The sequence below is a fragment of the Gallinula chloropus genome, assembly GCF_964237585.1.
Source record: "Gallinula chloropus genome assembly, chromosome: 4".
Lineage (NCBI taxonomy): Eukaryota > Metazoa > Chordata > Aves > Gruiformes > Rallidae > Gallinula > Gallinula chloropus.
The window spans coordinates 82,159,011-82,182,822 of record NC_140088.1 but is presented as its reverse complement, the minus strand read 5'-3'; the positions used below and the strand labels follow the sequence as shown (position 1 = coordinate 82,182,822).

Sequence of the window (23,812 nt, the reverse complement as noted above, 5' to 3'; positions counted from 1 at the left end):
CCGGGGATCCGCCTCGGGCGGGCGGGCGAGCGAGCGGCGTCTCCGGCGCCTTTCCGCACTGGGAGCCCCGACGCCGGCGGGGCGCGGAGCGGCGCCGGTATCTCGGCGGCGGCGGCTCCGGTGGGCCCTTCGTTGCTGCGAGCAGGACGACGTCCCGCAGCTGCCCCGGTGGCGGGGAACCGGGCCGGAGCGCAGCGGGGCTTGGGGCCGTCCCAGATCCGGGCTGAGCGCCGTGCGCTCGGGACTCGACGGGCCCGGCCGACGGCCCCGGGGCCGCGGCGTAGCCCGTACGGGAGCCTCGGCGGGCGAGGGCCCGGTGCTGCGGCGGAGGAGGTGGTGGGGGGGAGGTGGCGGTGGGGGAGCCGGTGGCGGGGCGTGGCCCCGGGATGCGCGAGCCCCCGCCCCCGGGGGCGCGGTGCTGTCAATCACGGGGCGCGACCGCCAATCAGGGAGCGGGCGGACGGGATTTTGGCAGGTCCAGATGGAGCGGGGCAGAAAAGCGCGCGCCGCCGGGGCCCGCCGCGCACCCGCGCTCCCGCGCCGGGGCCGCCAGCAGCCGCGGGCCATGCCCCGGACCCGGCCATTGCCCCGGAGCCTGCCCCGGACGCGGCCAGTGCCCCGGCTCCAGCCCCGGACCAGGACCCGGTCCCAGCCCCGCCGGGAGCGCAGAGGGAGCCCCGAGCCCCCCGCCCCCGCTCCCGCCCCCGCGCGGGGCCGCCCGCCGCCTCCCGCCGCCGCCCCCCGCCGTCCCCCGGCCGCAGGCGGCCCGGCCATGCCCGCGCCCCGCCGGCTCTGAGCGCGGCCGGGCGATGGAGGCGGCGGCGCTGGCGCGGGAGGGCGGCGGCCAGGGCCCTCCGCCCCACGAGCCCATCAGCTTCGGCATCGACCAGATCCTCGGCGGCCCCGAGCCCGCGGGCGGCGGCGCGGGACCGGCCCGGGCAGCGGGGGAGCCCGACTACGGGCTGTACGGCGGCGGCTACGGCCCCGCCTGCTCGCTCGGCTCCTACAACCTCAACATGAGCATGAACGTGAGCGTCAACGTGACCCCCGCGCCCGCCGCGCCACCCGCCGGGGTCATCCGCGTCCCGGCACACCGGCCCGCGCCCGCCGCGCCGCCCGCCGCACCGCCGCCGGTGCCCGGGCTCTCGGGGCTCACCTTCCCCTGGATGGAGACGACGCGCCGCATCGCCAAGGATCGGCTCTCAGGTGAGCGCGGCCGACCGCCTACCGACGGCTCCCGACGGCTCCCGACGGCTCTTGTGGCTCCGGCGGCGCCGCGTGGAGCGGAGCGGGGCCGGGGCGGGCGCAGACCGGGGACGCGTCGCCCGCGGGGACCGGCCGGGGGTTGGCCAGGGGCCGTGCGCTCCGCTGCTTCCCGCAGCGCCGGCTCCTCGTCCGCCGCCGCCGCCCTCCGCCGCTCCGCCGTGCCCCAGGCAGGGCTCTCGCCGCCGCGGGAAGCGGCCGCCGTCGGGGCCCGCGGAGAGCGGCTTGGGGCTGGCGCAGCTATCGCAGCTCCTCCGCGGTCCTGCTCCGGTTGCCGGCGAGTCCGGGCAGGGGCCGGGCTGGTGTTCGGCTCTGAGCAGCGCCCAAAGCTCGGCTGAAAGCAGCGCTGTGCTTGGCCTTGGGCTCCACTCGGTGTCCGGTCCCTTCCCGGGGCACCGGGCACCAGCTCTGTCCCAGCATAACGGGTAATGGGGAGGCTGCTGGGGGCTGCAGGTTGGGGCCAGGGGCTGTGTTGGGAGCAGGGTGCAGAGACCTGCCACGGGTCTGCAGCACAAAAAACCTCCAGCATGTGGGGCTGGGCATGGAGAGCAGGTCCCCTTGTTCCGTGTGTCCCTAGGGATGAGGCAAGCGGTGAGGGGTGCCTGTGGGGTCCAGCTGTGGGGTGCCCGGGGATGAGACCCCTTCTTGTGCGGGGGCTGTGGGAGAGGTGGGGGCTGGTGCGTGATGGGGCTGAGAAGGGCGTGAGAAGTGACAATGCAGGTGTCGGGGCGGCGGTGCGGGGTCCTGGTGCTGCTGGTGGGGCTGGGGGATAGGTGCTGCTGGTGAGGGCTGGAGCGCCCAGTGCTGGGGTGCCTGTTGCTGCACCCCAGAAGGGAAGATTTGGGGTGCTGTGGTTGGGGTGCTGGGCTCCAGGGCTGCATGCCAGGCGGATGCGGGTGTCAGGGAGCCCTGGCCTGGCTCGGCTCGGCTCAGCTCCTTCCCAAGATGGCGGCGCTGCCACGTCCGCAGCGCGCGGCTCCATGCAGGGACGAGGCTGGGGGCCGCACAGGGCTGGGGGCTGCGTGATGGCCCCAGGGAAGTTGGGGCCATGTGGGGCGGGAGGCCAAGGGCTGCGGGGGCCCAGCCTGGGTGCCGGCAGAACCAGGTTTGCCTCCTGGCCCATCCCACCATCCCAGCGGTGACGAAGCATCGTCCCCATGCAGGGGCGGCGGGTGACGTCCCTGTCTCCTGCCTGGCGCCAGCGGTGGGTGGATGGGGTGGCCCCTCCCTGGCACGGGGTCTCCCAGCCACAGCCATCACTCAGCACCACCGGCCTTGGGGTGGTCTGCGGGCTGTCAGCATCTGTTCCCAGCGAGGGGCCGCCCCGCGTGGGGAGGGGGCGCGGGGGCCTCCGTCCCCCCGACTGCGCGGCTCCACCTGCGTCAACTGCGTCCGCCCCCGCCGGCGGGCAGGCTGGCCTCCTGCCCGGGCTGCCTGCCTGGGTGCTGGTGGAGGGAGGGTCCGGCCTTGTGGGGAGGGTCTGCTGGGCGCCCAGCTGTCCCTGGGGCTGCTTCAGGGTCTGCCTCATGTCCCTGTGGTATGGGGGGCCGGGGCCCCATGGCGGCCCCATGGGCTTGGCCATGTGCACGCTTGCCTGCTCAGAGCCAGCACCAGCAGGGATCACGGTGCCGTGGGGACATGGCTTGGCTGTGAGCCGCTGATCGAGCAGGAGGGGAGCGGTAGCTGGGTGCTGCACCCCACCAACCTCTCACCTTCCTCCAGACCGCTTCTCTGCCCTGACCCTCCCCATGGTTCTGGGTTGCAGCACACCGGCCTTGCCATGCTTGTGCCTCACTGCTGCCTCACTTCTCTGCTCTGGGCAGCTGGTGGCCGCCAGCCTAGACGCTACCGGCACACACAGGGAGATACTGTCCATGTCAGGGGTCTGGGCCCCTCCCCAGGGGAGCTGGGAAGCCCCAGCAGCTCTGGGTGGCCCCTCTGGAGCAGCGGCAGGGTTTGGTGTCTGCCATAGGCTGGGCTTTTGCTGCCAGGCCCCTCACTGCCCCTGCACCGGTCCTAGGACCGGGCTGCCCAGCCTCCCTGCTGGCCACATTCCCCACCCGCCAGGCTGGTGGAGTGATCGGGCCATGGCCGTGGGGGTGGATGGGCCCTCCCACCATGTCTCAAGCTGCCCCATTTCTCCCTGGGTGCTGGGAGCCAGTGGGGGTGGATCAGGGTCTCCCTTTCCTCTCTACCACATGATGCTGGCAGCACCCCCCCAGCTCCCTGTCCCCCTGACCCTGAGCATCCCCCTGGGGCTCCCGTGCCGAACCCACTCCTGCCCTGCCCCCTGCCCAGCCCCCTCCCGCGTGGCGGCAGCGGCGACGGGCCGGCTCCCCTGCCCATGGCTCCCCTGAGCCACCCTTCACCTCCCCCTCTGCCCGCAGCTGCGCTGTCGCCCTTCGCGGCAACCCGGCGCATCGGGCACCCCTACCAGAACCGCACGCCGCCCAAGCGGAAGAAGCCGCGCACCTCCTTCAGCCGGGTGCAGATCTGCGAGCTGGAGAAGCGCTTCCACCGGCAGAAGTACCTGGCCTCGGCCGAGCGCGCCACGCTGGCCAAGGCCCTCAAGATGACGGACGCCCAGGTCAAGACCTGGTTCCAGAACCGCCGCACCAAGTGGAGGTAACGGGTGGTGCAGCGCGGCCGCCACAGCCCCCGCGGCTCCAAACTGCTGCCCCTCTGCCTGCAGCTGCCGACCCCCGGCAGAGGCTGGGCTGGGGTGAGATGGCATCCCCCCCCGGCCCCGTGCCCGGCTGGGTGAGGCACAGCAGTGCCGAGGGAGGGATAGGATTGCATGGCACAGCCATACCGGCGCCGTGCGGGACCTGGGTGGACAGCGGGTGGAGGCTGCGGGGCATCGCCGCGCTGGCGCACAGCGGTGCCGGCAGCTGGCTGGCTGGTGGGCAGCGGCTGGGGAGCGTCACCGCGTGCGGGGCAGGCACGGGCAGCGGGGCAGTGCCGGATGGTCCGTGTGTGCTGGCAGGAGGCAGACGGCGGAGGAGCGCGAGGCGGAGCGGCAGCAGGCCAACCGCCTGATGCTGCACCTGCAGCAGGAAGCCTTCCAGAAGAGCCTGAGCCAGCCGCTGCCCCAGGACCCGCTCTGCATGCACAACTCCTCCCTCTACGCCCTGCAGAACCTGCAGCCCTGGGCTGAGGACAACAAGGTGACGTCCGTCTCAGGGGTGGCCTCCGTGGTATGACCTCCCGTGGACGTGCTGGGAGGCGGCGGTGGGCGGCAGGCTCTGAGCCCAGCACCCCCGGCCTGTGGTAGGGAGGGGGCTGCCGCTTTCTGGGAGTGCCCGTCCTTCGGCAGCCCCCTCCCCAGCATGGGCCAGACCCCCTCCCCAGGCCCCCCTCGTTGCCCCCCTTGGGCCCACAGCTGCTCCAGGTGGGCAGACAGACGTCGCCTGGGGTTGGACTGAAAATCTCTGTGGCCCCCTGCCTGGACCCCTGTCTGGAGTGCTGCTGCAGGCAGCCCCTTGCCCGGAATCCCCAGGGAACCCAGCCCTGGTCACCTGCACCCTGTGGAGCCTCTGCAAGTCCAGCCCTACCCTCCCTCTCCCCAGAGCCCCCTGCTCCAGGGGCAGCTCACTGGGTGGTCCCCGCTCAGGACCTGCTGCCCACCCACCAGCGGCTCTCCCTGCCAGGCCAGACCCTGGTCCCCCAGTGCAGCCTCAGCCCCTGTCCCACCCGGGGTGGGCTGAGTGGGTGCTGGGTGGACACCCCCTTTTACCCTTGCTGGTGGCCGCCATGGAGTCTGCACCACCTGCACACACTTGCCTTATCCTGGTTGGAGTTTGCCAGCTCTGGATTCCAGCTGCTTCTCTGGGCTGTATGAGGAACCTGTCCCCGTGGCCCCCGGTGCCTCAGCAGTGGGACAGACTGACAGACTGGGATCATCTGCTCTGCAGGCTGGGCTCCCTGGTGCTTCTGTTGCTGGCTCCCAGCCTTGGGCCTGGACATGCCCCCACAGCACCCTGTGACAGACTTGGGGTGCCCCTGTGTGTCGAAGAACTCCACCAGCCCCCCTGAGAAGGGCTGTCCCCCCTCCCCCAGGAACCCCTTCACTTTCTCCAGTGCTGCCCGCGGTCTGGCTGCCCCTGTGTGACACACAGCACATTCAGGGGGAAGCAGGGGGGTCTGCTGGGGGCTGAACCTCTCCTCCCTCCAGCCAAGATCTGGCCCCTCCCCTTCCCCAGTGCCCCCCTGAGTGTCCCCAGCTGTGGCTGGGGATCCCCTGACCTATGCCCCCTGGGGATTGACACCCTCAGCCCCTCTCCAGCCCATTGCCCCCATCCCCAGCTCTGCCCACGTGCTGCCCAGCCACTGGGACCCCCGAGCGAGCCAGCCCTGCCTGGGGTCGCCGCCTGACGATGGAAAAGGGGGGAGGGGGCTCATAGCAAAGACCCTGACCCTAAACTTGACCTTGACACCCCCCCTCCCGCTGCTGTCCATGGTGCTGCAGCCTCTGCACGGGGGGTCGGCGGGAGTTTGGCACTGCCTGCAACCCCCTCACTGGGATGCGGGCGGGGGCCAGCTCCTACCCCCTCCCCCCGTTGCTGCCGGGAGGAGGCGGGCGGCCGTTGCCGGTTCCCCGGCGGTGGGATTGGCTGCTGTTCCGTGACGCGGCCCCGTTTTACCGGAGGGGGGGGGAAGGAGGAGCCGGGGGGGTGGGGGGGAGGTAACCGCTGCGGCGCCGCCGCAGAAGCCGCCGGGATGAGCGCGGCCGAGAGCTGGCCCCCGTCCCGGTGCCGGTGGGGCGGGGGCGAGGGGGAGGCGGTGCTCCGTGCCCGCGCCGAGGCCGCCGGTTACCGGAGGCTGCTGCGCGCCCGCGCTGCCGAGGTGGAAGCGCTGCGCGGGGCCGTGGGCGCGTTGCACCGGCAGCTCGAGGGGCTGCGGGACCGGCGCAGCGGGGAGCTCGCCAAGTACCAGGTGCGGGGGCGGGGGGCAAGGGGGGGGGGTCACACTGGATGGGGGGAACGGGCGGATCCTAAGTGGTTTGGGAGGAGGCAGATGGCTGGGCTGTGGGGAAAAGGGGGGACCCCAGGCATCGGGTGAGGGGCCTGGAGGGCCGGAGAAGTGGGGAGGAGGGGGCGGGATGGGGGTGGGGATGGGGAGGGGGACGGGGGGACAGGGTCCGGGTGCGGCGGAGGAAGGGGGTGAGGGTGGGCTGGGGAGGAGGGTCCGAGTGGGGTTACGGGACGGAGCTGGGGAGGGGCGGGGGTCCTGATGGAACTGGGGAGGGGGGTACAAGTGGGGCAGGGTCCGGAGGTCCGGGCGGGGCAGCGGGCCGGGGATCGGGATGGGGCTGGAGGGTGGGTATCCGTGTGGGGCAGAGGTCGGGCCGGGCGGGGCAGGGGTCGGGACGGGGGTCCCGGGCGTTGCTGACGGCCCGTCCGGCAGGAGCGGGTGGCGGAGCTGGAGCGGGAGATCGGCGAGGCGGAGGCGGAGATGGCCCGGTGCCTGCGGGAGTACCCGGCGCTGCTGCGGCTGCGGATGGCGCTGGAGGCGGAGATCGCCGCGTACCGGTACGCGGGGCGGGCGGAGGAGGTGGGGGAGCGCGGACGGGGCGGGGGCGGGGGGGGGGCGCGGGGCTCAGCCCGGGGCCGTCTCTTGCAGGGAGATGCTGGAGAGCGAAGAGTTGCGCCTGGGCTGCCTGGCGCCGCCGTGACGGGACCCCGCGCTGCTGGGACCCGCCGGACCTCCGCCCGGGCTCCCAAACCCCGGACTTCATTCCTCGGTGTCCCCCGAGCTCCTGCTCGCCCGCGCCTCGGGATCTCCGCCCCTGGACACCCGGGCTATGGGACCCCCGGACCCTCTGGAACCCTCTGGACTCCTTGAGCCCTGGTCCTGTACCCCTGTGCCATGGGCCCCACCCCTCCGGACTCCTGGGACCCCCGGTTCCCCAGACCCCCACCCCGGGAGGCCCTGCCCCCCCCCAGGAGAGCAGCGCCCACGGGGCTGCACTCTCTCACCAGCCTCTCCGGAGCAGCAGTGGGGCTGGGGTACTGGCCCCAGCCCGTGTGGAAGCACCTCAATAAAGCCCCGTGGAGTTACCTGCACCTGGCCTGTCTGGGGTGGGGGGGAGATGGGGGAGTAGAGACCCGTGGATGGGCCCTGTGCTGGCAGCACCCCGCTGCTCTTTCTGCATCTGTGGCTGCAGCCCCTCACACTTGGGCTGGCACCCCACAGGGATGCTGAATGGGGTTCATCATTGGGACCTGGCCACGGACACATGGTACATGGGATTGTGCCCCAGCAGTAGCTGCATCCCCCTTCCCCAGTGCTGGTGAGTGGTCCCTGACCACCTCCCCACCCATCCAGTGTAGCCCTGTTCTGCCCAGGGGTCTTGTGTCCTGGGACATGGGGAGGGGCTGCTGCCCCCAGGGACACACCCCTTTGGTGTGGGGCAGCAAATCCCTGCTGGGTGCTGCCCCTGGGGCTGGGGACATTGCTCCACCACAGCCCCCAGAGAGGAGGCAGATCTGGTAGGGCTGTTGAGCAACAGGGAGGACCAGGGTGCCTGTGTGCCCTGGCAGGCAGTTGGGCAATGTGTGGACCCCTGCCTGGGCCAGGCCTGGGTACAGCCACTGAGCTGGGCTGTCCGGGGCTGTGCTGGAGTGTGTGTACACATCTGGTCTCAGCCATCCAGAAGGACCCCACGGGCTGAGCCTGGCAGCCCAGTGCCAGCAGGGAGCAGGGACCCCTCTGGGATCTGTGGGAGCAGAAGGGGCTTGTGACCTCCCGCGGGGCCAGGGCCAGTCTGGGCACCTTGAGCCGGATGGTGACACAGGCAGGAGCCCAGTTGGAGCCGCGGGGTCCCAGCAGCCCCCATCTCACACAATGACCAGTGGAGGTTTGTCATGGTAAAGCCAAGCCTGGCTCTTCAACAGCAGCAAAAAGCCTCTTCCAAACCGTACAAGAGAACGGGAGGGTCAGTGCTGGGTGCCTACAGCCACCACAGCCGGGGGTGCAGTGGGGAAGGGGATGAGGGGGAAGGAGCTGTCTGTGCACAGGGTCAGTGAGCTCGGAGCCGGCTCTGCTGGGCTGCATCCACGTTCTGCCAGGTGCTCCAGGGGCTCCAGGATAGGTTGGTGTAGGGGTCCTGGCAGCTGATGCGCACCCGGCTCGCACGCTCCTGCAGCTGCATCTCCTCCGCACCCTCCACGTACTTGTCAACCTACAGAACGGGGCAGGTCGTGTCCTGCCAGTCCCCAGCACCCTCCGGAGAAGGTGGGGGGACAAGGCAGGAGCTGTGCCAGGGGTTTGGGGGCGGACACACACTGGCACCTCCCCGACCCAGGCAGTGATGGTGCCTTGTGTGGGCAGCGCTGGGGTGGGAGGAGCAGAGGTGGCAGCCAAGAGTGACAATTCACTGTAGTGCAGTGGGGATGGGGGCATCACTGACCCCCTGGCAAGTTCCCATCCCCGGTGGCAGCCCTGGGCGGAGGGAAGAGCTGGGGCTGGGGCATGGTGGGCGCAGCAGGGGGAGGACGTGTGGAGGAGCTGGGTCAGGCTGGGCATGGGCACCCCCCACAGTTACCTGGGTGCCGTTGGGGAGTTCGTACTGCAGCCGGTAGAGCAGGGCGAAGTAGGACTTGGGGAGCGGCCAGAATGCCGGGGGGGCCCAGGCTAGCTGGAGCTGCTCCCCCCACTGCTGCGCAGTCAGGTCCCGTGGTGGGCCAGGTCGCACTGTGGGCATGGCAGGGCTCAGCGTGGGGCAGGGCTGCTCAGCCCTGAGGCTGAGCCCTCCCACGGGGCACCTGGCAGCCCAAGGATGCCCCCCTGGCCCCTGCTGTTGTGGGTCTGAGCTCACCGATGTCATGGATGAAGAATTCTTTGGAGAAGTTGAGGTAGGAGCTGTCTGTGAGCCCCTCCAGCTGCAGCCGCAGCGGGTGCAGCTCCTCAGCGAAGGGGCAGAAGGATGAGTCCACAAAGCTGGCTATGAACCCGCTCTCGTGCCTGGATGCCTGCACCCACTCCCCCCAGGAGCTGTTGCTGCAGGGGGGAGGCAGGTATGAGGGCTGAGCAGCCACAGTGCCAGCACAGGGTTGGGGGGGAGTGGGGTGTCCGTGGGGCACCTACCTGCGTGTGAAGCGGGCACGGAAGATGGTGGAGTGGGGGCCACTCCAGGAGCAGTGGAAGGAGCCATTGTAGGTCTCAGCCTGGCAGAAGATGTTCATCCTCTCCTTGCCTGGTGGGGCTGAAGGGTGACTGCTCAGGGGCTGCGTGGGACCAGGCGCAGTGCCCCAGCCCCGTACAGCACAGGTGAGGCTGCCCCTGCCCGCAGCATCCCCATGGGCTGGGCACCCACATGCACTGATGCACGAGCATCTCCTGTCCTCAGCCTGCCCCTGACTTCCTGCATCCCACCCCACCCCCTCCCTGGCTCCCTTGCCCAGCCGTGCCAGCCCCCTCGTGCCCGGCCCCACATACGGGTGCTGCTGACCACCACGTAGGTGGTGTCCAGCAGGACGCTGCCAGCCCAGCAGCTGTAGTTGCCCGTGGCCGGCATGTCCAAGCCGATGATGGTGAGAGTCTGTCCCTCGGCCACAAGCTCGGCCATGGGCTCGGGCTGCCCGTTCTGCGTCCAGGTCACCCGCTGCTCCGAAGTGTTGCATTTCACCGTCACGTTCTCGTTCAGTTTCCCCACCTGGACTGGAGGTGGGAAGCAGAGATGGGGGTCAGGGATGGGCTACAGCGTGAGCAGCCTGTCCCCCCACACCATGATGGGAGTGAGTGTCCCCTCATCGCCACGTACCACATCCATCCTTCTCCACCCTGCTCCTGCCCCACAAATCCATCCTCACCCTGCCCTGTCACCCCACGTTCATCCAGCTGCTCTCTCACCCCATGTCCACTCCCTCACCTCCATCTCTCTCATGCCCATCTTCTCACACCCCCACCCCACCCGAAGCACAGCCCTGACCCAGGCTCGTGTTGCCCCATATCAGAGGGAGGCAGGATGCGGACACTTCCCACTCCCTCCAGCCGCTGTGCAGGTTCTGCACCCCCACACCCCGGGGGGTCTCTCCTCCCAGGCGTCCCCTGTGCCCAGGAAGGGCAGGACTCACACTTTGGGGGGAAGGCAGTCAGAGCATCCGCAGCAGCGAGGCACAGCACGAGTCCCACCAGCACCAGCATCTGGGAGGGGAAGGGCAGCGGTAGGGGAAGGGGCAGCCCTGCGCCAGGGTGGGGAGGGGGTGGCAGCCGGACCCCGGGACCAGGGGAGCCGGTCGGGCTGGATACGGCCAGCAGGACCGGTGGGGGCAGAGCCCTCAGCCCCGGGACGGCAGCAGGGTCAGACGGGAGGGGGAGCGGGGCGGGCAGGGGGCGGGCGCGACCCCCGCACGGGGCCGGTGGCCGATGCGACACCCCCACCCTCTCCGCGGCGGCCCCGCCGGGTGCCTCCCCCCCCGCACCCCCGGGCAGGGGTCCGCAGTGCCCGCCCGGAGCTGCACCTTCCCGGGGCTCCCTGGTGCGCAGCCACTTCTGGGGGAGCGGTGCCGGTGTCCCCCGCAGCCCCCCCCCGCACCGTGCCTACCTCGCTGCCGTGCTGAGCTGCTCCAGTGGGTTCAGGGTGGGCTGGGGGCCGGCGGGCGGGCGGGTATATAGTGCGCCGCGACCCCGCGGGGCTGCCCCAAGGTGAAACCAAACCTCAGAGTTCTTAGAAGAGGAGAAAACGGCGCTGGGTGGAGCTGCGCGCCGGGACCCACCCTCAGCCCCCGACCCCCTCGGCCCCAGCCTTGCTGGGACTCACCGCGGGTACTTCCCAAGCTGGGGGGCGCTGGGGACCCACTGCCCTACCCCGGCACCGGTGGGGAAGAGGCGGGGGGGGGTGTGTGAGGATGGGTCCCGTCCCGGAAACTGCTGGGCAAAGGGACAGCACTGGGTGGCTGGGACAGTGTCAGACCCACGGGTGCTCCCAGCTCCGCAGAGTGGTCCTGAGCCTCAGGACCGGCTGAGGGATGCACGGTGCCCCCTGCCATGGGGAGAGAAGGGGCTGGAATGTGGGGAAGGGACAACCAAAGTCCAGCAGCGCCTGTCCTGGGTGTCCAGAGCAGGGCAAGTGTGGCACTTGGCCCTGGCCAGTTGGTGGTGGGTCCCCGGGGGGCCAGTGGGTCACTAAAGGGGCTTGGGGTGCTGCACCCAGACAGGCATGGGCTGCCTTGCCCCCTTTCTCCTTACCCAGGGCCATGTCCAGTGGGATGCTGTGCCGAGATGGGGACATGGGGGCAGCTGCCAGTGTCCCCTTGGCCGCCCCATGAGCACCAGCCCAGCTCTGCTGCATAGGCACCTCTGCTCAGCCTGGCACAACCCCTGCACCCACACTGGGCACTGGTCCCCAAAAGCCTGGGGAGAGGGGACAGAGCAGCCCCCTCAGCACGGGAGCAGGTGGTCCCAGGGTGGGGAGGCATGGGCTGAACCCTGCTGCTCCCACTCACGTACTTTCTGGGGTTCCTAGAAAGCGAAGGGGGAGTTCGGGCTCTGAGGCAGCCGTGGGGAGGCCCAGACCTCAACTTCCCGCCCGACCTTCGAGGTGCTGTGGTGGTGATGGGGCGGTGGAGCCTCCAGCCCCCTTCCCAGGAACAGCAGACCCCCCACACGCAGGCTGCGTGGAGGGAAGGAAGGAGGGGAGGAGGGAGTCGGTGACGGGGGGGTTGCGCGTCTGCGTGCGTGTCAGTCACTGGGATGGCTCAGCCCCATGCCAAGGGGTACATGTTGGGGCACAGCACCCACACCAGGACCCCCAGGCAGTAGCTCAGCCCTTGGCCAAAGTGCCGGGGAGCTGTGAGAGAAGTGAAGCTTGATGGGCAAGACCCCCAGGCAGGATTGGGACCCCAAGGAGGGGAGGGAGGAGCGAGTGGTACCTCGCACCAAGGGAGCACCCGTGTCCTATCCCTGCTGGGGGGGGAGGAGGAGCTGGCTGTGCATCCCGGCTGCCACCCGCCCCCGCCAGCCACAGCTTCCCCTCTGCTTCTGCAGAAGAGCCCAAGACCGCAGAGGGGAAGACCCGGTGCAAAGGCCAGGGCTGCCCATCAGTGCGTCGACGTGACCCGGGGCAGTGGTACGCTACCCACAGCCGGAGGCGGGAGGTGAGCAAGACCAGGGATGCATCATGTTCAGAAACCCCCCCGGCAGAGGGGAGGCTGGAGGGGGTGCAGAGCTGCCCCACAGGGCCATAGGGGCTGGGGGGAGGGTGCCCTGGTCAGACCCCTCTGTGGCACAAACCCCCCAGCTGCAATGACGGAGGCGAGGACAGGAGCAAAGGTCACAAAACTTTATACAGGAGAGACCCACACGTGGCCCCTCGGCCCCCGGCGCTGCTCCCCAGGCTGTGGGGGGAGCAGGACAGGCATGGCCACCAGCCCCAGCCCTGCGGCACCCCCAGGGAAATGGGGTGAAGGAGCCCAGGAGGGTGGTGGGGGCTGTCACGACTCCCTGCGCCCTGGGGCCATTGCTCCCCCAACCAGGCTCTGGCCTGGGGGAGATTTCAGGGGCTGTTCCCGGGGCCACTGGCACCACGACCGTGGCACAGAGCTGCCGCAGTGGCAGGCTCTGCCTGTGCCACCCTGGCACCAGAGCCACCCCACAGCAGCACGGCCTCCCAGGGCTCTCCTGTCCGTGGCAGAGCCCAGGCGGCCCCGAGGCAGGGCTCGTGGCTCCAGCTCACTGCAGCACACAGACGTCCCTCTCCTCATCCTCCTCGCCAGCCGCCTCTGCCAGCGGTTCTGGCGCCGCCGGCACGTCCTCCGCGGCCACCACCTTCTCCCGCAGCTCCATCAGCAGGTCGCGGCTCTCGCTGGGTGGCAGGTTGCTCAGATAGTACTGGGGTGCCAGCTCCACCAGCCTGCAGGAAGGAGGGGGTCAAGGAGGGGTACGCAGTCCCAGGGGCCTCCTGAACAGCCCCCCTTGCTGCCCCACTCAGAGACAGCTCCCCACCTGCTCAGCGCAGACCCAGGCCCGGCATCACACTCCCCACATGGCCATGTTGGTGGGCTGGTGCCAGCTCCAGAGCCACATGCAGACACAGCCCGGGCCCAACCTATCCATCCCCATCCCTCCCGGTCCCCAAGCTCCTCACATTTGGGGCTGGATCTCTGAGACCACGCGGAGGCAGTTGTCCTGTGAGATGGTGAACTCATGGTAGAGGACCCAGGGGGGCAGGTGCTGGGGGGGCTGCCGCAGCAGGTAGCAGCAGGTGGGGGGCAGGTGGGCCACGTGCTTGTGCGTCAGCATCACGTAGTTACCGGAGCCGTCGATGTCCCGGGCCACCTGGGAAGCAAAGCGGGAGGGGAGCGGGGCTGGCTTGGCGTGACCCCTGCCCCACGGTCAGGCCCCCTGCGGCCCCCCTGCCCACCTTGAGGAAGTAGCCAGAGATGAGGGCTCGCTGGATGTTGAGCACATTGGCGTTGGTGCCGAAGGCGGGGGGCGAGACGGGCAGCTCGATGCGCTGCATCACCTCCAGCAGCTCCGCCCGCACAATGCCCGCCAGCCGCAGGGCCTCCCCGCTCACCGCATGCTTGCGGCACCAGCCCTCGTCCGTGTTGTCTGCAGGGAGAGCGGGGTCAGCGCTGCGGGGACAGGGCTGGATGGGCAGAGACCATGTGCAGATGGAGGTGGGGGGGGGGCCTGGCTGGGGGCTCCCGGGCTTGGAAACCTGTCTGCTCCTGCAGGCTGCAACCCCTCAGTGCAGTGGGGACAGGGAACTGGGTGGAGAGCATGGCCCCCTGGGTGGGTCTGGGACCCCCTTGCAGCCAAGGTGCTCCCTGGATGGGGTCATGCACAACGCGGCTGCTGAATGGAGCAGGGGACAGGCGGGGAGCTGTGGGACACCCAGGGGGTGCAGCCTGCTGGCAGTTGAGCTCCCCCTCCCCTGGCACTCACGCTGCTGGAAGGCGTTGAAGATGTTGATGAGGGTGAAGTGGTCTCCGCCTGGGTGGAGCAGGGCTCGCCGGCGCACCGTCACCGCCTCCTCCAGGCGTGCCGAAGGGGGCACGAAGCAGGGGCAGACTGGGGGTGGCACAGAGGGAAGGTCACGCTGTGACCCCCAGCACCACCCCTGCCAGCACTGGCTCTCCCGGGCAGGCACCGTGCCCTGTGGCAGAGGGGGTTGTGGGGCCCACGGCATGGTACCCGTGAGCATGGCGGCGAGGCTGACCATCTCCTCCACACAGTCGAACTCGCAGGAGGCGATGAGCGCTTTGGCCAGCTGGGGGTCCAGGGGGAACTCCGACATGATGATCCCCACCTCAGACAGGTTCCCGTCGTCGTCCAGGGCAGCCAGGTAGTCCAGGTCCTCCAGCGCTTGCATCAGTGACTCAGGGGCTGGGGCAGGCCGTTAGCTGGAGGACTGGGAAGCTCTGCCTACCCTCCTCCCACACCCACAGGACCCTCCAGCCCCTCTCCAGAGGACAACCAGGGCTACAGGGACATCTGCGGCCAGCCTCCAGCTCCTCTAGCACCGCCACCCCCAATGCACCCTTCTGCTCCACCGCCCCCCTCTGCTCCAGCCCCCTGCTCCCACTGGCACTACCTGGCCGGTCGAGGAAGTCGCACTGGCCCATGTCAGCGATGTCCAGGCGCTTCAGCAGCAGGACGAGGCGGCTGAGGCTGGTCTCACTGACGTGGGGCGCGGGGCTGGGGGGCAGGCGCTGCTCGTAGAAGGCCTCCGAGTAGAGGCGCAGGCAGGTGCCTGCAGGAGAGGGGCTGTGAGCCACGGTGGAGCCCCTGGCTGGGGCAGCACACGTTGGGGGGGGACACCCGAGCAGCGGCTCTCACCCGGGGGGCTGCCTGCGGCTCGCTGCATGCGTGACTCCGCCTGGCTCCTGCTGATGGGCCGCAGCACCTGGGACTCGGCGCGGATGCGGGGGTTGTAGACCTGCGGGCCAGGTGGAGAGAAGGGACCCCCGCAGCTGAGCCCCCACCTCCTCCAAAACCCTTCCACCCATCACCGCCACCCCCTGGGGCGGGTTCCAACGCCTCGAGCCGTGTCCTGCAGCCCCCAGGTGACGCAGTAAGGCCTGTGCCACGCAAACACAGACCCCTGTGTCTCCACCCCTCTCCCCTGGCTCCCTGTCTCATCGCTGCCCGTCCTGGCACTGGCCGGCACACTCACGCTGCGCAGCTCCAGCCCGGAGTCGATGACAAAGCGCACGGTGCCCAGAGAGAAGGACGAGTCCCCCAGCCAGTGTGTGACGATCACCCGCCTTTCTCGGCCGCTCTCCTCCAGCGCCTCGTACACCTTCTGCGCTGCGCGGCCCACGCCGGGGTGCAGGGGCAGGACCAGCAGCGGGCCCAGCCCCGGGTTCAGCGCCATGGCCTCGGTCTGGATGGCCTCGCAGCACTCGGTGATCTCCTGCGGGAGGGAGGGACTCAAGTGACACGAGTGATGATCACTGATGCCCACAGTGTCCCCAGCTATGAGACAGGGTGCTGTGCCATGCCCTGTGGCTGCCTCCCGGTGCCCTGCGGTCCCTCTGCAGAGCAGCCCACCCCAACTGCAGGCCCTCACAGTTTAACCCCCCCATCCTCAGGGTTCCTGCACGCAGCTGAGAGGGACTTTAAGCTGGAGAAGGGCAAGTGGAGAGGGGATGTGGGGCAGAAATCTTTCCCAGGGAGGGTGGGGAGGCCCTGGCACAGGGTGCCCAGAGAAGCTGTGGTTGCCCCTGGATCCCTGGCAGGGTTCAAGGCCAGGCTGGATGGGGCTTTGGGCACCCTGGGCTAACGGAGGGTGTCCCTGCCCATAGCAGGGGGGTGGCACCGGGGGACTCTAAGGGCCCGGCCCACCCAAACTGGTCTGTGATTTTATCATCACCCAAACCTTCCACCCTGACCTCATGGTGTGGTGACACCCCTCAGTAGCCAAGCCACAGGCGCCCACAGCCCACCTGCTCGCTGGCCAGGAAAATCAGGACGTGGCCGGGCTCCTGCCGCCGGTGGATGTCCAGCACAGCCTGGCAGGCTGCTGCCACGTGGCCGCGGGCTGGGGGTTCTCTGTAGAGCAGCTGGGGAGGGGTCCCAGGCCCTGGCACCCACACCACAGGGGGGTCCCCGCAGAAGGCGCGGAGCCGCTCCTCAATGTCCGGTGAGGTGACCACCACCACCTTCAGCGCTGGGCGCTGATGCAGCACGTCCTTCAGCAGCCCCAGCAGCACGTCGGTGGGCACCGTCCGCTCCTGCGCCTCGTCCAGCACCACCACCCCGTACTGCCGCAGCAGCGGGTCCGACGTCATCTCCCGCAGCAGCATCTCATCCGAGCAGTACCTGCCAGGGACCGGCCCCGTGAGCACGGCGGGGTGCTGCAGGGACCCCTGGCGCCACAGACTGCTCCCATGGGCGTCCCTGCACTGAGTCCCAGGGAGCGTGATGATGCCCCCTCCCCAACGGTGGGAGCCCCCAGTGCAGCCCTGGGAGGGGGAACCAGCTAGCAGCCTGGTTCCTCGCTCCCCAAACGAGGCCAGGCTGGATTAAGAGATTACAGGGAGCTCAGTGGGATTAGAGCGCAGAGCGACGTGCAGCCCCGGCGCGGGCAGCCTGCGGGGCCCCCCCAGCCCGGCCCTGTACCTGAGGATGGTCTCAGTGGTGCAGCAGTCCTCGTGGGGGACGCAGTAGCCGACCTCGTGGCCCAGGTTCAGGTCCATCTCGTCCGCCACGCGCAGGGAGAGGCTGAGGGCGGCCAGGCTGTGGGGCTGGGTACAGGCCACCGTGCCGTGGGCGAACTGCAGGGACAGGGCGTACTCCGCGCACCACTGAGGGATCTGTGGGGATAGAGGGACAGGTAGAACCTGGGGACAGCATGGCCCCTGCTGGAAGCACTGTCACAATCCCCCTCCCCATCATGGAATGCGGCCTGCTGTGCCCTCCAGGATGGCAGAGGGACCTTCCCCACAGAAGCCCCCCCGTCCTAGGCCAGAGGTTGTGCAGCCCAGGCAGGACCTTCCCACCCCATGAAAGTTACTTCTGAGCCCCAGCCGCCTGTGACATGAGCCCCACAGCCTCACTGCCCTGCGCCCACAGCTTTCCATCTTGTTAGGGGACACAGCAGCCCCAGCTCCTGTGTTAAGGACGTGGAACAACTACCCCCTCAGCATCCCCAGGGAAAACAGGGCTGCAGGGACATTTGGTCAACATCCTTAATAATGTGCTCTAACTTTTGGCCAGCCCCGGAGCGGCTGGGCAGCTGGACCAGGTGACGGCTGCAGGTCCCTTCTGACTGCAGATACCCTGCTCTGTTCTCACCAGCCCCTTAATTCCTCCTATGACCCCTCCAGGGCAGGTCCCCACTCAGGCCCAGCATGAAACAGTGGGCACTGGCTTGATTCGCAAGATATGGACCTTGCAGCAGCCACAGGTCTGGGACAGGGGTTCCAGCACCCTCACACGGCACCAGAGGGATCACATACTGCCCCAGAAAACCCCACGGTGAGGGAAGGAGACGTGGGGGAGAAGCTGATGCCTGAGCACCTGGCCAGGCAGTGTGAGACTGTCCCAGGGCTGAGATGTCCCTTAGGCACCAGGGACCGGGAATCTGCTGTTGACCTGCTCCCAACACACCCTCCTGCCCCGTGAGCAAACGTCTGTGCCCACCCAGCACGGCGGGGTCAGAGTCCTGCCCAGAGGCTGCCTCCGGAGGGGACCCAGGAGCACACAGCTCATCCTAATGCAGCCGGGCCCTGGCGGGTTTCTTTCCCAAACCCAGGCCCGCTCCAGGACTTTGCTCCCTGAATCCAGCACGCCGTGGGGCAGGCGGTGCCACTCACGCCCAAGGGAGCTCCTGTGGGCAAGCGGCCCCGTGGCCCGAGCGCCCTGGCAGCTATCAGGGCGTTGGCAGCTGCTGCGGGGTGGCCCAGACGTGTCAGGCCCCGCAGAGGCTACAGCTGCCCCCGCAGCTTCCAGGCGATCCCTCCCCGGGTCAAAGTCTGCCTGAACACGTCCCCGGGTACTGCAGCAGGGGCTGAGACAGATCAGCTCCCTGGGGCGGGCCCCTGGCACCCCAGACCCACTACAGTCCAGCCTGACTGCCCGTGCCTGCCACCGCCCTGTGCCCAGCTCCAGGGAGGGGCCGGTTCCTCCTGCCTGCGCCTGCCCGGAGCCACTGCGTCAGCTGCTCTCAGGGCAGCGATGGCAGCACTTCCCTGCTCGTGCCGAGGCTTTGCCCGGGGCCCCAGTGCCTGCCCTGGCACATCCTGGCACACGACCGCCCGGCTTTGCACTAACCCTGCCCGGTGCCGGGCTCACCGCAGCAGCATGCTCCCAAAGCCCTGTGGCACCCATTGCCCCCTCCATCCTCAAACGCTGACATGGGGTCAGGGAGCTGCTGCCCAGACACAGACCCATCTCTGTGCCTTCTGCCCACAGCCTCCTGGACTCCCACCTCCCAACTCCACTGTGGCCCGGAGCACAGGAACGCTGTGCAGGGTCTGGCTACGCTGCTCCCCTGCCACAGAGACTGTGGCTCACTGCCATGGGAGGGGGATCCACAAGCTTATCCCCTGAAGAAGGTCTGGGCCTCGGGCCAGGACCCAGCCGCGGCCGACAGCGGTGCCACAGGTGAAATGGGATGGGATGCCTGGCTGGGGGTATAGCAGGCACAGGGAGAGACCGCTGGCAGAGTGGTCAGTGCCGCAGCCCCGTGCCAGGCTCCTGGCTGGCAGCGTGCCCCTCCCTGGCTGTGCGCAGCCCTCAGCGGGGCAGGTGGCTCCCAGCTGCCCTGGCACAGCACCCCCAACTTGCCTGGGTGCTCTTGCCGGTCCCGGGGGGCCCAGACACCAGGACGATGCCGCTGTTGCCTTCCAGGTGCTCCATGAAGCTGTACTTGGTGGTCCAGACGGGCAGCTCCCGGCGCTGCCGCAGGAGCTCATAGTAGCGGGAGGAGAAGGGCAGCCCATCGTAGGGGTTCACCTCCAGGTCGCCATTACAGCCCAGGGCCGGGTCATCCTCCTCCTCCTCCTCCTCCAGCACGGAGCCGGGGCCACTCTGCCGGGGCGGGGAGCCGGGCGCCCCGCAGCTGGCCATGGCGGGGACACCGGCGCTGCAAAGGGCAGGTGGGGAGGTGGAGTGGGACCCGCCGGGTCAAAGCAGACCTGGGGCAGCCTGGCACTGGCTCACCCTCACCCGTGACCCTGACAGCAGCCCGGCGCGGCGCCCCGTCCCGTCCCGCTGGCTGGGGGCCCGTGGGGCACAGGGGGTGCGGGCGGGAGGGGTGGTGTGGCCGGGGCGTGGGGCGCAGCGACAGGCAGCGGGCAGGGCTGGGGTACGGGGGGACCGGGGGCACTGCTGGGGGCCGGAGTAAGGGGGTTTGGGGGCACTGCTAGGGGCCAGGCTGGGGTACGGGGAGACCGGGGCACTGCTGGGGGCCGGAGCAAGGGGGTTTGGGGGCACTGCCGGGGTACGGGGAGAGCGCGGCGGGACCGAGCGGGGCGTGGGGCACGGGGCCGGGCTGTGCGCTGGGGCCGCGCCTCCCGCACAGGGCGGACGCGGGGTGAGGGGGGTGGGGGGACACGGGCTGGCGGCCCGCGGCCGGTGCCGGCAGACGGACCCGAGCGGCGTAGACGTACCGGGCCGGGGAGCACCGGGCTGGAGGCGGGGGGGGCGGGACACCGGATCGGGTCTGGTCCGACCGAGCACCTGAACGCCGGGCCCGTCCGGACCTGGGCGGGTCCGGGTCCGCCACCTCCGCCGCCCCGGTCCGGGATCCGGTTACGGGCCGTCCCGGCCGCCCGCTCACCTGCGCGCGCCGCCGCCACCACCTCGGGCCCTCCCTCGGGAGACCGTCAGGTGACCGCGGCGCCGTCACGTGGCCCTGCCCGCGGCCACCAATCAGCGCCGCGGGGGCGGCCCTGGCTCGCCGGCGCGCGGCCTGTTGCTAGGCGCGGCCCTGCCTGCGTGGCGACGGGCCGGGGTCTGCTGCCCCGGCGGGGAGCGATGCGCCCGGTGCTCCGGGGCCCGCTCCGAGGCCTCCGGCCTCCCCGCTTCGCCTTTCCCCGTAGGGCCGGCGCGTTCGTGCGGAGCGGCAGCCCGGGTCCCGGCCCCGGGAAGAGGCGGCCTGTCCCGGCGGCGCTCCCGGCCCCGGCCGCGCTCGGTGTGCGGGGCGGCGCCGTGCCCGGCAGCGCGGGCCTCGCCCGCCGCCGGCTCGGAGCTCTGTGCTGGGCCGCGGCTGCAGCCCGCGCCCGCCGGTAGCGCGGGGCGTCCCGTGCCCGGGAGCTCGCACCCGACGCGGGTCGCCCTCAGCCCGCGGCTCCCGGCGGGGACCGGCAGGTGGAGCTCCCAGACCGGCAGACGAGCCGGGGGAGGCCCGGCCCGCGCGTCCCTGGCGCGCCTTGGCACGGAGCTGCTGCCGGCACGGCCGGGGCCGCGGGCACCGGGCAGCGGGGCAGAGGCGGGTGGGGACCGTGCCCGTCTCAGCTCGGCCCAGGACTTCGGCAGCGGAAGCTGGGCGCCCCGGCTGCCGGCGGGAAGCGAAGCTCCGAGGCCGGCTGAGGTCCGCGCTCTGCCCCGCAGCTCCGAGGGACCGGCCGGGCGCGTCCGTGCTCGGGGGCCGTGACGGGGCGGCCGAGGGATGGCGGATGCTGCGGCCCTTGCCTTGCACCTGGGCCCCGGACGGCAGCTCTCCAGCATCAACGGTCCCTGCGGAGCCCCCCGGCAGCCCCCGGGTGCTGGCCCGATGTGCTCTGCAGGCGCTGCCACCCCTGCCAGGCACCTGGACCCCCAGGGAAAGGGGGAGCGGTGATGATCCTGGGTCCTCCGTGCTTGGAGATCCTCAAACCTTCCCATCCACCTCCTTGCTCCTGGGTTCCCCCAGACACCCTGCTCTGCATACCCAAACCTGTGTGACGTCTCTCACTGTGGGGGGTGTCTTGTACCCCTCCAGAAGGGTCTGTGAGGGCTGCCTAGAACAGGCAATGCCTGCAATGGGTCCAGCCCGTGGGATGGGGGAGCTGCACCTGGTGGTGACCCCAGGTGGGGGGCAGGGACCTGCAAGGGGCCCAGGTAGGGAAGGAGCCTGACGCTGCCTTGAAGGGGCCCATGGACAAGCGCCTTGAGCTGCGATGGCTGCAGCCCCCTGGTGCAGGCCAGCAGCAGGTCTTGGGGCATGGGGGTCTCAGCAGCATGGCCGTGCAGGGGGAGAGGGAACTCGTGGCCCCTGGGGCACGGGCCAGCTCTGGGTTTTGCAGCAGGCGAGGGAGGAAGGAAGCGGTTGATGATGCCGTTGCTTCACTCACTGTCCCTGTGCTGCGGGGAGCTGGGGGCTGAGCAGGGACCCTCACACCCGCACAGCCCTGCGTGTGGCTGTGCGTTGCACTGGTGTTCACACCGCTGAGCCCTTGCACCCCCAGAACGGGTGTGGGCCAGCCCCAGCTCGGGTAGCAGAGACATCATCCCAGCATTGCAGGTCTGGAGCCCCTTGGCTGGTCCAAGTGTGTGGCTCCCTACAGCTCCCTATGCCGTGGCGTGGCTGGAGCTGCGCTCCCCGTGTCTGCTGGGCTCTGCAGCAGTGCGCAGAGGGTGCTGACAGTGCTGCAGCATCACCTCGGGCCAGCAGCCCCATCGTGCCCCATGGGCAGGGCTGGTGACCCACCTGAGCCTGGACCCCTGGGTGGGTGGCGTGATGTGGTCCAGGGGGGCTCCATCCCCGCCACACCTGCCCTGGCGTGTGGGGGGTGTGGGGCGGTCTGGTAGGTCCCGGCAGCTCCTGGTTGCGCGTTGAGGAAGCGGAGGCTTGCAAAAGCCGGTGAGATACACGTGACCCGGGGCGCGTAGCAGGAGGAACCAGCAGCTGTCCCTGTGGCACCGCCGGCCATGGCCCCGTGGCTGCCCACCAAGGAGGAGAAGTATGGCGTGGGTGAGTGTGTGCTTCAGGCCCCAGCGGGTGCCATGCTCTGCTGGGCCCCCCAGCTTGTTGGAAGAGTGTGGGGTTGGTGGGACAGGGGGCTGCCAGCTGCGGTGATGCTGACAGCACCCCCCCCCATCTGCGGTGGCACTGTGGCAATGGGCTGTAGAGGTGGTGGCTGGGTGACCGTGATGGTGGCACTGTCGGTGGTGTGAGGTGGGGGCTGGATCCCTGTGATGCTGGTGCTGGGTGGGCTGGTGAGTGCAGGAATGAACAGGTGATGGCTGGACCAGGGGATGGGGGCTGAGCAGGGTGGGTGTCAGCAGGACCCACATGCCCAGAAGCTGGGCATGGCTGGTGCCTGTGGGGCTGGGGGTAGAGCACTGGGGCAGGGGCTTGGCACAGGATCCAGCCCCCCTCCCTGAGCTGTGGGTCTGGCTGTGGAAGAAGACAGCAAGGGGTGGTGAGTGGTCAGCTGGGACGGGTAGGACCTGCTTGCAGGGAGGTGCCTGGGGGCCCAGAGCCATCCCTGTAAAGTGCCCCAGGTCCCGGCCTCGGCTTTATCTCCACCCCTTGTGCTGGTGATGGCAGAGCCCTGGGAAACCCCCCCCAGCTCAGGGTCCCTGTGCTGTCCCCAGCTCTGCAGTGGCCCTTGCAGCCCCGTGCCTCTTCCCTTTTCTGTCCGGGGCCATTTCCCACACCCTCTCCTTGCACGGCTGGCAGCCCCTGAGCACGGGCTGAGCCCTGTGGGGTCCTGGGCAGCCCCTGGAGCAGGGTCTCCCTTCGGTTCCTGCTTGTGCCTGATGGGCGTTATCAGTCCTGGAAGCCTGCTGGGCTGGGGTCTGGGGGTGGAAGGGGCTGCAGGGAGCCAGCCTTGGTTGGGGCCAGGTGCTGGGCCAGGGTGGCTCAGGCTCTTTGTGGGGAGGGCAGGGTGGCATGAGGGGTCCTGAAGGGCCCTAGGGATCCTGGTGCTGTAGGGTGTTGTGGGTGAGCACGAGGGGTCCTGACGAGCCGTGTGGGTCTGGGGCATTGCGGGATGGACTGGCCCTGGCTGGGTTGGGTGGTGGGTGCAGTCAGTGTCCCCGCAGCCTCCACTGGTGCTGGCCTGTCTACAGGGGACTGTGCCTTGGCGTGGGGTACAGACAGGGGCTGTGTCCACTGGACAGAGCTGCCACTGTCCCCAGCGCCAGAAATAGCGGCAGGACTAACCGCAGCCCAGCCCGCTGAAGCCTGCACCGCAGCAGGAAGTATCTGGCCACCAGCAAGCTCTTGTGCTCCTGCTGTCCCACCACCAGCTTCCACTGCGCCCGGGGACAGCCCTGCCTGGCCCTGACCCTGACCTGGGGATCCCCTCCCTGCCCCAGCTTTGCTGCAGCCAGTGCTCCTCTGCCTCGCTCAGGGGGTCTTGTGCCATTTGTGTGGGGCTGGGGTTCTGCACCGTGTCTTAGGGCTGAGTGGTGCTTGTTGAGGTGGCTCTGCCTCCCATGGGGATGCTAGCCATGGGGCGTGCAGGGGGGCTGTGCTGGCAGGGAGGGAGCCAGGTGAGAGACCCCTGCTTACAGCCCTACTCCCTGCAGCCGTGTGGAACTTCCCAAGCACCAGCGAGCATCACCTCCCGCTGCAGATCGGGGAGACGGTGCACATCCTGCAAGCCTCCGAGGGTAAGGGGGTCCTGCGGCCCCATCAGGCCCCATGCCATCCCCTCTGGGGAGC

The 23,812-nt window shown here is 69.8% G+C and overlaps 4 protein-coding genes across 4 annotated transcripts in view; 2 read left to right on the top strand and 2 right to left on the bottom strand.

The window, feature by feature from the left end:
• Positions 1–809: 809 nt before the first annotated feature.
• On the top strand, positions 810–4,466 carry TLX2 (T cell leukemia homeobox 2; the record flags this gene model as incomplete). The annotated part of the gene is made up of 3 exons (XM_084262889.1): positions 810–1,206; positions 3,651–3,888; positions 4,250–4,466. 3 exons carry the CDS (start codon positions 810–812, stop codon positions 4,464–4,466), a joined length of 852 nt encoding a protein of 283 aa, XP_084119015.1.
• Positions 4,467–8,284: 3,818 nt separating this feature from the next.
• On the bottom strand, positions 8,285–11,464 carry LOC311191175 (interleukin-12 subunit beta-like; the record flags this gene model as incomplete). Its single annotated transcript, XM_084263274.1, has 6 exons — positions 8,285–8,446; positions 8,810–8,958; positions 9,083–9,264; positions 9,352–9,460; positions 9,703–9,924; positions 11,455–11,464. 6 exons carry the CDS (start codon positions 11,462–11,464, stop codon positions 8,285–8,287), a joined length of 834 nt encoding a protein of 277 aa, XP_084119400.1.
• A 1,068-nt stretch (positions 11,465–12,532) lies between these two features.
• Positions 12,533–19,284, bottom strand: DQX1 (DEAQ-box RNA dependent ATPase 1; the record flags this gene model as incomplete). Its single annotated transcript, XM_084263616.1, has 11 exons — positions 12,533–13,117; positions 13,352–13,542; positions 13,628–13,818; positions 14,155–14,280; positions 14,404–14,595; positions 14,804–14,962; positions 15,049–15,148; positions 15,386–15,625; positions 16,158–16,533; positions 16,834–17,027; positions 19,003–19,284. The coding sequence occupies 11 exons, from the start codon at positions 19,282–19,284 to the stop codon at positions 12,937–12,939; spliced, it is 2,232 nt and encodes a 743-aa protein (XP_084119742.1). The 3' UTR covers positions 12,533–12,936.
• A 2,784-nt stretch (positions 19,285–22,068) lies between these two features.
• LOC311190856 (dedicator of cytokinesis protein 2-like) overlaps positions 22,069–23,812 on the top strand; it is a gene marked incomplete at its 5' end in the record, with an annotated part of 59,146 nt that continues 57,402 nt past the window's right edge. The window contains 2 exons of the mRNA XM_084262900.1: positions 22,069–22,111; positions 23,677–23,760. Coding sequence (XP_084119026.1) covers positions 22,069–22,111; positions 23,677–23,760 — 127 coding nt within the window. The remainder of the gene's footprint in view (positions 22,112–23,676; positions 23,761–23,812) is intronic.